Source organism: Bos indicus, chromosome 6, assembly GCF_029378745.1.
Source record: "Bos indicus isolate NIAB-ARS_2022 breed Sahiwal x Tharparkar chromosome 6, NIAB-ARS_B.indTharparkar_mat_pri_1.0, whole genome shotgun sequence".
NCBI lineage: Eukaryota > Metazoa > Chordata > Mammalia > Artiodactyla > Bovidae > Bos > Bos indicus.
In genome coordinates this window covers 69,653,314-69,666,229 of record NC_091765.1, presented here as the reverse complement: position 1 = coordinate 69,666,229, position 12,916 = coordinate 69,653,314, and the positions used below count along the sequence as shown (strand labels likewise).

The window sequence follows — 12,916 nt, the reverse complement described above, 5'->3', positions numbered from 1 at the left end:
GAGGAACTAAAGAGCCTCTTGATGAGGGTAAAACAGTGAAAGCTGGCTTAAAACTCAACATTCAAAAAACTAAGAGCATGGCATCTGGTGTCATCACTTCATGGCAAATATAAGGTGAAAAAGTGCAAACAGTAATAGATTTTATTTTCCTGGGCTCCAGAATCATTGCAGATGGTGACTGCAGCCATGAAATTCAAAAACACTTGCTCCTTGGAAGGAAAGCTATGACAAACCTAGAAAGTGTATTAAAAAGCAGAGACATCACTTTGCCAACATAGGTCTGTATAGCCAAAGCTGTGGTTTTTCCAGTAGTCATGTACCGATGTGAGAGTCAGACTATAAAGAAAGCTGAATGCTGAATAATTGATACTTTCAAATTGTGGTACTGGGAAGACTCTTTTGAGAGTTCCTTGGATTGCAAGGAAACCAAACCAGTCAATCCTAAAGGAAATCAGTCCTGAATATTCATTGGAAGGACTGATGCTGAAGCTCCAATACTCTGGCCACCTGATGCAAAGAGCTGACTTATTGGCAAAGACTCTGATGCTGGGAAAAATTGAGGGCAGGAGGAGAAGGTGATGACAGAGGATGAGATAGTTGGATGGCATCACTGACTCAATGGACATGAGTTTGAGCAAACTCCAGGAGATAGTGAAGGACAGGAAAGTCTGGTGCACTGCAGTCCATGGGGGTGCAAAGTGCCAGCCACAACTTAGTGACTGAACAACAACAAAGACTGACTCAGAGGGCTAAATTTTATTTCAGGTAGTGAAAAGCACCCAGAGTTTTTTGAAAAATAATTATAGTTGTTCAAAGTAAAATTCTAAAGAAAGCTAATTTTATCTTGTGTGTTTAACTACTTCATTCTTGCTGACCCTTTAAAAAATTAATAAGATACTCTTTTAAAGCAACAGGAAAAATATATATTTGTATTTATACATCTGCTTATTTATATTAAAAAAACAGGAAGTACAAAAAGAACTATATGAAATGAAACTTTTTATTGACAGAAATGAAAAAAACTGCAAAGAGTAACTAATTTAAGTATACTTTTAGATGGTCTTGCCTGTGGAACTATGTTAAATGTTCTGAACATGTAGAAAAAAATTAGTAAGTGTGGAGAAAAAACGCTAATACTGAACAGCAACAAACAATGGATCAAATTATCTTTTAAATGATTAATAAGAAGATGCAATATGAAATAAGGGAAGAGGAGTAGAATCTGTGGTTTCAAACTGGAAGTAAATGAAACATGACTGTGTGACTAAAATTTTATAAAAATAATGTACATATGGCAATTTCATATCAAAACTGCTTAATTTTTCCTAGCTCTGAGTGCTGAATAAGACTGCTGCTGCTGCTGCTGCTCCTAAGTCGCTTCAGTCTTGTCCGACTCTGTGCGACCCCATAGACGGCAGCCCACCAGGCTCCTCCGTCCCTGGGATTTTCCAGGCAAGAGTACTGGAGTGGGGTGCCATTGCCTTCTCTGGATGAAAAGGACTAGAAAGACTAAAACACCTCAAAAGCAATGAGATAAGTAGTGCCAAGATTGTGGTTTCTAACTACCATTTCCAACTAAAAAGCATCGGGATCCCTTCAAGATTTGGTTGCTTCTATGGAAGGGGCAGGGAAAGTATAAGACAAGACTAAAACATCTAGGAGTACCAGAAAATATCAGTTCAGTTCAGTAGCTCAGTTGTGTCTGACTCTTTGCGACCCCATGAACTGCAGCACACCAGGCCTCCTTGTCCATCACCAACTCTCAGAGTTCACTCAAACTCACGTTCATCGAGTTGGTGATGCCATCCAGCCATCTCATCCTCTGTCATCCCCTTCTCCTCCTGCCCCTAATCCCTCCCATCAGAGACTTTTCCAATGAGTCAACTCTTCACACGAGGTGGCCAAAGTATTGGAGTTTCAGCTTTAGCATCAGTCCTTCCAAAGAACACCCAGGACTGATCTCCTTTAGAATGGACTGGTTGGATCTCCTTGCAGTCCAAGGGACTCTCAAGAGTCTTCTCCAACACCACAGTTCAAAAGCATCAATTCTTCGGCGCTCAGCTTAGAAAATATAGAAATCATCAAAAAAAGAGATGGTAGGCACATGTCAAAAGGTCATAGGAGCCGGTTTAAAGAAGTTCCCACAGACTAAATTTGGAATAATTTGAGAATCAGTATGAATTACAGTGTGTGTGTGGTATCCACACAAACTAATAAGCCATATTAATGTCACACATACTCTCTTAAGCATATAAAATAAAAACTGCATCCAATAATAAATAAGTGAGGGAGGTGGGAAAACCCATTTTTAAAGTAGAATGCCAACTAAAATATAAGAGGAATAACAGACGATAACCATTTTGAAGTATTAACTGATTAAATAAAAATCATAACTGAACATTGAAATTCTTGGGAAAGTCCAAAGACAGAATATTGATGCAGTCTCCTCAAATTACTTATTTATACAATAACTTTGCAGAAACCCAAAGGACACCACCACAACTAAGTAATTAAGTTATCATCACTAATAATGAGACAAACTGACATGACGCCCTATAGACTAACTCAATGAGAATACAGCATTCATTACCTAGGTAGTAGTCCTGTCCAAAAAGCAAAACCTAAACCTAATAATACAGAAATATCAGACAAAACCAGATTGAAGGATGATTTACAAAATAACCAGATAGAACTCTTCCAAGAGTTAATGTCAACAAACCCAAAGAATGCTCATACCGTCCTAGATCAAAGAAGAATAGAGACAAAAGAATTAATTGTAATGAATAATATTAGACCGAACCCTAAACCCAGGAGGAAAGAAAAGAATTATCAGATATTATTGAAATATAATAATCAGCAAAATTTACTGGTTATATACTAAAGTACTGATTCATTATTAGATGTTCTGGCTTTGATAACTGTTCTCTGTAATTATGGAACACAATGTCCTTGTTCTTAGGAATATACATTGAAGTAGTCAAGGAAAAAGGGCACAATGTCTATAATTAGCATTCAAATGGTTCAGGAAAAAATATTTCTGAGAAATTATAAAGCAAACATGGCAAAAAGTTAATAATTAGTGAATCTGAGTGAACTGTGTATAATACTTTTCCTGCACCTCTTCATAAGTCTAAATTTTTGTCAATACTAAAAAATGAAAACAATAAATGAGGGGGCACAACAGGGGCTTCTGGTAGTAATGGTAATATTCTGTTTCCTGTTCCATATGAAAACTTTTAAAACTAAGCAAAACATTCTGATATGTTCAATATTAACATTTTATTTAATTATGTCAATTTGCTGGGCAGTACATAAAGTCAGAAATCCAACATTTCTACTGATCAAGTACAAAGAACCATTAAAAAATAATTTCTATGTAAACATTCTATCAGTCACCTATACGTTAATAAAATAATCTAAGATTAAAAAAAAAAATAGTGACTACATCAGTAGTACACCTCATTACTGCTAAATACTTGCTATGCAGTGTCTATTATGACTTAAAAGACATTCACTGTCTTCTCCCTAAAGTCAGTACAAGCTTACTTTCAAAAACATCTAATTTCCCTAAGTACAGAGAATAAAACAGATACACTTTGTACATATATAAGAATAAGAAACAAATATTTAGAGGAATACTTCACAGTGGCTGAAAAGTATCCTTTTGATCAAGTGAAGATGAATCCTGAAAACAAATTTTTCTAATGAGCAATGAATACTGTTCTCTGTATTTCAAAGTGCCAGTACTGACATGTTGGGTTTGTTTCTACAAGCTGTGGTGGTAGTTGTCCATTCTTTTCAGCAGTAGTGATGAGTCAGCTAACTCTTCCAGTCATTTTTTTACATCCTTTGCACTGTGTCATATCCACCAGTGTCCCTTTATCACTCCTTGGAGCCATGGTTCATCATTATAATCATGCTCTTAAGCACACTCTCACCCTCCTTGCCCTCTCTATATCCCTTTGTCATACATGTCTGGTAAAACTTCAACTCCTGCTAAATCCAACTCCAGCTACTCTTCATGAACACATGAACACCTGACAATGGCAAGGGGAACACACCCAAACAAGTTGACTGGTCTCATTTCAACTTATGGCCATCAACCTGAAGAACAGTTTGGAATGTACAGTCTCTCTTCCCGTGTCACCAATTTTTCAATCTTCTAACTCATTCCTATCAGCATATAAAAGTGCTGTGATTTCTCCCATCTGGGGGGCGGGCGGGGGGGGAAGCCCTCACTTGACCCCACATTTCCCTCCAGGTAACTGCCTAGCAACCCTACTCCTTTTCCCTAGTTTACTCATACACACTCTAAATAACTATTTCATATCATCTCCTCTCCTCTCAAATATTCAATACTCCCTTCCATTATTCTCACAAAGAATTCGTTTTATACTAAAAACCAAATAGAAGGTTCCAGTTTTTTGATGTATCATTCAGAGATTTCATACTTGACATAGCACTCAAGGTGAAGAAACCAATGTCTTCAATAAACTAAATCATCAGTGTCTTACTAACCTGCTTGGTGGGAGTCCAGTCTTGAACAAAGAAGGAGGAGAAGTAAACTCCGCTTTTGTAGACGGAAGCACTGTTTCCTTCTCTGCATTTCCAGTTCTTCCCTGCTGTACCTTAAAAAAAAGGGTTATTAGCTTGTTTAATGAAACCGGAAAGAAAATACCATAAAGATATTTTATTTCAAATTTATGAAGAATGTTTTGTTGCCAAATATATAATAAATTAAACCTATTTTAGAATAGCATTAAGTGGAAGGCACCAAACATGGATCGTGGGATCAAAATGTTTCCAACTACTAAAAAGTTCAAATTAATGTCACTTAAAGTCTAATAAACTGTAACTCTTAAGGACTTTCATAAACTCCCTCAGATCACTCACTATAAATACATCCAGATACTTGTTTAATACTCCATGTTTCAGAGTTCATGAAAGGCCTTGAAGAATTCAGTACACTTAGAAGCTTGAAGTCAGTCATCTGCTTCCTTAATCTTTCTTCTTACTCTTTACATTCAGTTATAAACCAGTAATCTACTTAACTCCATAATCTCTCCCATAGTTGCCCATCCTTTGTGCTCCTATCAGATCCTTGAGTATGGTGCAATCATACTCCTTTAGATTGGTGAAAATCTTTATGCTCTTTTGCTTTCATACTCATCTTCCTATCTTAAAATCATCATTAATTTATTAAATTTAAAGTTCAAGCTGACCTATACTTAAAAACATCTCTACTTTCTTAGGCCCTATTTAAATTCTACTACCCCTGTTCAGTCTAAATTCAGCATCACTCTCCCTCCCCATGAGGCAAAGGCCAAGAGAACTCAAGACACCTTGACTCTGCTATATTCAAACCACTGATTCAAGTCCAGAAACCATCTATCTCTCAAATAAACATTATGTGGAACTCATTTTCAAATAAAATATTAATGCTAAATCCTAATTATATAAGAGATGATGAAGATCAGCACCTAGACAATGAAGATAGAAAGACAGAAATAGATTTGATAGACATGTGACAGGTAAAATTCAGAATGTAGTGACAGGGAAAATAAACATGATTTACTCGTCAAACATTTATTAAGTATCTACCATGTACCAGAAGCTGGGACCACAGAGAGAAATACAACAAAATCCCATACTGTGGGAAAATATGGACACACAAATCATCAGAGCAATGTAACTGTTATGAAAAAAATAACTGGGATAAAAAGATCCTATGAGAACACATCCTGGGGATGTGAAGAATACTCAAAAATGACACTAAGGTCTCAAGAGCACTCCTGAGCACCTAGCTTCTTACCATGTCTAACAAGCATCTCAAACTCATATGGACAAAACAAAGCTACTGACTTCCCTCTATCCGCCAATCTGATTCTTTCCAAGTCTTCCTCCTATGAGTAAATGGCACCATCATCTACCGAGTTGCTTAGTAAAAACAAAAAGAAAAACAAAACCTTAGCAATTACCCAATACATATGCACATCCAATATCAACTTTACCTTGACAATATATACTAAATTCAACCACTTATCATTATGTTCACTACTAAAATTCAGGTCAAACCCATCACCATATCTCAACTGTTCTGCTACATTACCTGGACTCTTTCCTTTGATCTTACCTCTCTAAAACCCATCCTCTGTACACAGTCAAAGCAATCTTTGGTATGGACCCTGCCTATCTCCCCAACTTATTTTGACAACACCAATCACAATGGCCTTTTTTTCTTGTTCTTTTTAACAGGTAAGTTCCTCCTTAATGTTGCTTCTGCACTAGATGGTCTTTTTGCTTTATAAGATCATCATGACAACCTCCTTGTAATCATTCAAGTACTGTTTAAATATTTCCTTGAAATGGCCAATCCCAGTCTCCATCATGTCATCTCTATCACATTACTATTTTGTATTTTCTTCATAGAATTTCTCACTAGTATCATTATCTAAAGTCCTCTTATTTATGTTTACTGTCTGCCTGCTGCCACTATAACACAGGATCTTGGAAAACATGGATGTCATCCAGTTCAAGACTATATCCTAAGAGCCTAAACATATTGCCTGGCATGCAGTTAGTGCTCAAATATATTTGCTATTTGACTGGCTTTAGGACTCAGCTTAAATGTCACTAAGGGAAGCCCACTTGGAGTTTGTAACAACATAATTTTTGCCATGATTTTCTAGTTATCTTTCCCATTAAGTCAGATAATCTCTAAGACCACAAAATCTATGTCTATAAATAGATTTCCCCTTTTCACTCGAACCTAAGAAACTTCCTCGCACAGACAATGCTCAATTAAAAATTGGGAAGGAGGGAAAAAAAAAAACTGGGAAGGAGGAAGGGAGAAGGGTTGGAAAGAAGTAGGGGTGGTGGGAAGAGAGTAAAAATTAGAGTATTTATAATACGGGAAAGAGTGAGAGAAGGTAACAGGAAGGCATGGTACATTTTTAAACATGTAAAAATTGCTGTTTCCTAACTTAGTTTTCTTTTCTTGTTAATTTCTTCATAATATACTCAAACAATTCTGAAAATCTTCACCATTTTAGCAACCCTCCTAATCAAGTTGCAATAGCACTATCACCTAATCTTCAAATGTTGCATTCAGCATTAATAGACTCTAAACTTGTTTAGTCAGAACATAATGAGATTACTTTTTCCACATGATCTAATATTTTAAGAAAAGACTATATAAAAAAAGAAATAACTCTAAGACATTGTGACTGATTTTATTTAAAAAATGGTCAGATTTTATGTATTCAAAGAAAAGTTGACTATAGTCTATAACCTTAAGAAGCTATTTACTCAAATTATCAAATTATGCCAAAACTTATTTTGTAAAATTTCCTTCAACTGTCCTTTATAGCATTATTTACAAGCTTAATATTTCAAAATAATATCTAAAAATAAATTGTGAAACACCCAAATAAAGGACTATGCAACTATTTATAAAGTGTTATTTATCAAAAAACTTTATTAACCTAGGAAAACAGCTTAGGTTAAGGTGAAAAAAGAAAAGTAGAAAACCAAATAAATTATTACAATTTTGTTTCAACTCACAAGAACAAAAATATTGCAAAGACAACAAAAGTCAGGACTTTGAAAGCAGATGAAAAAAAAGTAACTGAGCAAACCAAAGAATCTGAATCCTAAGTCAGCAATGAGAAAGAAAAAGACATTGATTTTCACAGCAAGACCTGCAAAGATTCAGGAACTAACTCTAGCTCCCAAAACATTTCAACCAGTCAAGTATAAACATAAGCCCTCAGACAGGAGACTAATGTCTTCTCTGAAAACTCAGATTTCAAAAACAAAAACCCAAAAAAGCAAAAAGATAAAGATACTGACCATCAGAGACTGAAAAATGCTTAACCACAGTCAAGTATACAATCAGCAGGTTCTACCCATATGCACAGACCTCTGAATTGTCTTTTCAGTGGCCCACACTCTCATGAATTAATAATGGCCAGGGATCAACAAATATTTGAGAAGTCAAAGGCAAAAGACAAAAACAACAAACTTAAAAGATCAACTTGGAGAAAATAGACTATGCACAAAAAGAAAGCCTATCAATCAATCTACCATTAATATTAAGATATTTTGAGAGACAGAGGGAGAAAAAAACACTGCATCACTACATGAATAAGAATAGGATGCTAGGGGCATCCCTAGTGGTTCAGGGGTTGAGAATCCGCCTTGCAATGCAAGGGAAACCGGTTTCATCCCTGGTCTGAGAAGATCCCACATGCCACTGAGTTATTAAGCCCATGAGCCTAGAGCCTGTGCTCTGCAACAAAAGAAGCCACCGCACTACTGGAAGAGCAGCCCCCGCTCGCTGCAACTAAAGAAAGCCCACACGCAACAACAAAGATGTTTCAACCACAGGTCAAAAATAAAAATAAATCTTTTTGAAAATTTTTTTTAAAGAAAAGACTCGATACTACAGTTAAATACTGAAGAAAAGCCTTCTTATATATTCAAAAACGTAACAGTAGAAATAAAAAAGTGAATAGAAGAACTCTGAAGCCGAAGAAATCTCCAGATAATGGAAAACAAAGAGATAGGAAAAGAAAAAGGAATCAGCATAAGGAGATCCAATTTTTGAATAAGAGGTCCAAAAGGCACATGAAGACAAAGTTAAAAAAAAAAAAAAACAACAAGAAAATACCCCAGAAATGAAGATTTATACTTCCAGATTAAGAAGGTACAAATAAATGCTTGGTACAATGGATAACAGACCGACACATCTTAAGAAATTCACAATGGTGACAAAGCTCATAAATGCTTCCACAGAGCTGGGGGCAGGGCGGGTGGGAAACCTATGCAGGTGTGCACACACAAACTTTAATATTTTGAGAGAAGGCTGTGGTCAATTTTTCTTATACATATCAACCATTCTTACTAGTCACTTCTTTCTTGCCTTCACTCTCAGTTATATAATTGTACAATTGTTTTCATACTCAATTGACTTTATACTGAAGTGTACAAAAAGACTTTAAGAATGTTAAAACATTAATAAATCACTTGAGACACTATAATAAACACATGCTGGTTCATTTGTGCAGTGAAATGGTAACCCACTCCAGAGAGTCCCAGAGAGTCTACAGACTTAGTGACCAAACAAAAACAACAAATCTACTTGTTAGTATGTTTGAAAATTTAACTTAATAAAAACTTTAAAAGTTATTTTAAAGATGCTGATTGGCTGTCCCTCAGATAACTAAGGATAAAAAAAAATCTTTGTATTAGATATAAAAATAACTTAAAAAACCTGTTCTTCTGTCCATTCCCCAGTATCAGTCTGAGTCCTTGATCATTTTGTGCCCATAGTACTCCAACAGTTTCCTATCTGGACTCTGACTCACATTCCCACCCTTTATACTCTGTGGCCCACCCTGGTTACCAACTGTTTTTTCTGAAAACCAGATTTGCTTATGCTATTCTTATACCCAAGAATTTTCAAATGGCTTCCTATTACCTATCCATACATCTGTAGGGTACTTGCACATTAGTCTTTCACATCATTTCTACCATTTCCAGGCTTCTCTCCTCTATCTTTCATCGATTCTCAACACTTCTTTCACACTATCTGGTTTTGTTCACATTGTTTTCTCTGCCTACAATCTTCTCCACTCTCCTCTCTCCTAGTAATGCAAACTTAATTCATTTTTCATCACATCCCATTTGAATCCTTCTAGACTCTGCAATGTAGGATAACCCACTCTCCCCTCTGAACTCCTTACTGTATTTTGTTAATATACGAATATAAGACTTTCACAATACAATATGGTTATCAGTTTGTATGTACACATCACTCAGATCATGAGCTCCCTGAACACAAAGACTGTTTTACTGTAGCACAGGGCTGGGCACAATGAAGGCATTCAGATATATTAATAAAGTTGGGCGAGTTTTTTTCCTTCTATCTCCTTCTCACCAATCCTAATAATTACAGTTCCAAATGGTAGAGAAGTGGACAAGAGCTTGGACTTTATTCAGCTACACCATACACTGCCACCAAAACAGTATTACTTGTAACTCACTGTCCTAATCACGAACAGGCAGTAATTCCTCCAACTCATCTTCCTGGTTTCTAGGCTTTCTAAAATTAAACTACACCCTACAAAGCCATGTCTTCTATTCTCCAAAAAGAACTAACTCTCTGATTCAATAAGGCTGATTTCTTAAATAATTTGACTACAGCTATCAAATTCAAGTCCTTATTCCTTCAGAAGTAAATCAGAATGGAACAATCAATCTCCTCTCACATGATCAAAAGAAACTTCAAAATAATTTTTTGATAGATTGTATGTATAACTTATTCACTATGGCTATCTTCAATAAAAGACCAGACCCTAGCAGTTTCTTCTTATTCTTTGCTTTTAGAAGTTTACTGCAAGAAAACACAAAATATACAAAAACTGGAAGTTTAAAAAGGCAGTTCTCATTTCTGTCGGAAGAAAATGAAAAGCACCATTGCCAACAAACTATTTCCTCATCAAGATAACTTCTCTAACTATTCATTCCAATTGTAAAAGACAGTATATTCAATGTCTAAATAAGTAGGTATCATCAAAAATAACTTGATGACCATTTAAAATAAGAGAGACATCAAACACTTTCAAAATATTTACAGCAGAACAAGAACCAAATACTTACCCAAAGTAGGATGTAAATTAAAATTAAATTCTCTATACAGAACTGTGTCCAGCAGAGCGGCTACATCTGCGGATATAGCACATGCATTGCATAAGGCAGTATTTTGGAGGACAGGGCTATAAGCCCCAAAAGGGACACAGAAAAGTTCCTGACTATAAAAATTCCCTGAGTGTATAGCTCCAACTAAAAATCACTCCCAGTCACTGACATCCCAGTGTCACTCCACACAAGAATCAAGAATTAAGACTTAAGATAAAGGAAGAAGAGTTTATAATCAGGTTTTGAGAAAGTTTGTGGGATGTTGTGTATCACACAAGTATGAAAATATATTATTATTCTTTGGAATGATCATATGGAATAGAGAAGCAAAAAGTCAGACCTGATACCCAAGTGGTATCAACCTACAAGTTCCTCACTAACATGCTCCTTTTAAATATTCATTTAAAAAATCAATGACTTTATCCTAATTTTGTTGAGTCTTTCTTGGCGACTCTCAAAGAATACCTAAGATTCTTGAGACACCTTAAACTGTAAGAGACATCACATCAATGATTTCAGTGTCACACAGATAATACAGGGTATGCCATCTACCTTACCATTTTTTAACAGAAAATCAGGAAAAATAAGTCTCCAATTCTGATAAAAATTACAGCAGGATCTACAATGAGTGCTTAGCCTGTTGGCATGAACTTTTATATCCTACAAACAAACATACACTTGACTCAAAATAAAATCACAACATATAGCAAGAATAGTTTTACTTTGCATTTGTTAGTATAATAGGCTATAATTCACATGCTTGCAAAAGTGGAGATAAAACAACAATCAGCAAATTTGTAAGTCACCAGGAAGCTGAAGATTTGGAAAAAAGGTAGCTATTTCCATTTTAATCTTGTCCCTCGAGTAGTGGTATGGGAGCAGACTCAAGAACAAAAAATGAGAGCAACCAAGGATAATTTACTAAAATTCACCTTAAAAAGATTGAATCTGCCATCTTGGATCTCTGCACCTGGTGTAACTTCCATAGTACAGTCTTCGGCCTAAGTTAAATAACATATTCCCCATTAAGATACCACATAATTTTTAATTGACAGGCCACATAAAGACAAACCAGCTGTGGCTAGTCTGCAACATGAAACTAAAAACATCAGATAATCATTAATATGAAACTCTGGAAGGGAAGGAGGGGAAAAAAACAAACACAGTAAAATGGAATTTTTAAACTATCATATAGCATTTAACCACCTTTATAGGGAAAAACTGATGTATTTAGGGAATAAAATTGGGACAGTAGAAAAGGCTGGGGTATTTTGGAATATTTACTAATTACCGTAATTTTATTTGTAGTAGAGGTAACTGGTATAACTTCAAGCCCCATTCGTATCCTCTTCTGTTTTTCACAGTAAGCCTTCCAGGTGTCTTCATTAAACCCGTAATTAAAATAATCAGAAAGATCAGCACCTGAAGATAAAACACACTTTCAGTGTACAAATGATTTCAATTCTATTTTTATGTAGTACATAAAATATAATAAACTGTAAAAATATAGAGTTCTATTAAGTCTTATCACCTCTTCTAATTTTACCAATTCTCCCAATTAACACCATAAAGCAACAGAACTATACAAAGTTTTGACCAAAATGATTTCCTCTAGAATTGGCATTATAATAAAAACAATGAGTCTACTTTTATATAATGCTAGGTCACCTGTAAGATTTAATAATATAAGTCATTATTACTTGTGTGCTTAAGACAATAAAAATTACATTTAAAAAATAATATTCTATACTGAAAAAACTTTTCTAATGATTGTTCATACTGATGCTGAAAAAAACTTTGCTAATGATTATTTATACTAAAAATTTTTTTAAACTGATATAATCCACAATAATCTTACCAGGTTTACGCCATGGTTTATCTTCAAAAGAATCCAAATCTACCTCCAAGAGTGGAACTCCATTAATGCTTCCAGGTGCATCAAGATCTACTCCTTTGACTTTCGTTCCTACTTTAGAAAATTACAAAACGGTAAAGGAACCATATTAGTGAGAGATACCACAGACAAACAGAAAACAATGACACCTTTTTACTACTGCTAATGCTAGCACTAATTCTGGCAAGATTTCACACTAAGTAGTAACGTTTCCACAAATAAAAAGTGAGGTCAAAGTTTATGGTGTAGTTATAAAACAGAGATTAGAGACTTCTTGTTTATAATAAGGGATTCCTGTACCAAGAAACTTCCCTGTTTTAA

The 12,916-nt window shown here is 35.2% G+C and overlaps 1 protein-coding gene across 14 annotated transcripts in view; it reads right to left on the bottom strand.

Annotated features, from left to right (window-relative positions):
* Positions 1-12,916, bottom strand: part of FIP1L1 (factor interacting with PAPOLA and CPSF1) — a 65,006-nt gene that overhangs the window by 40,874 nt on the left and 11,216 nt on the right. For 5 of the 14 annotated variants that reach the window (XM_070791434.1, XM_019962761.2, XM_019962759.2 and 2 more), the window contains 3 exons: positions 12,560-12,667; positions 11,993-12,123; positions 4,519-4,628 (listed from right to left, as the gene is read on the bottom strand). In XM_070791434.1, the coding sequence (XP_070647535.1) occupies positions 4,519-4,628; positions 11,993-12,123; positions 12,560-12,667 (349 nt within the window). Of the gene's footprint in view, positions 1-4,518; positions 4,629-11,633; positions 11,703-11,992; positions 12,124-12,559; positions 12,671-12,916 lie in introns of all 14 variants that reach the window. The other 9 variants (XM_019962753.2, XM_019962764.2, XM_019962756.2 and 6 more) reach the window with 3 other exon arrangements.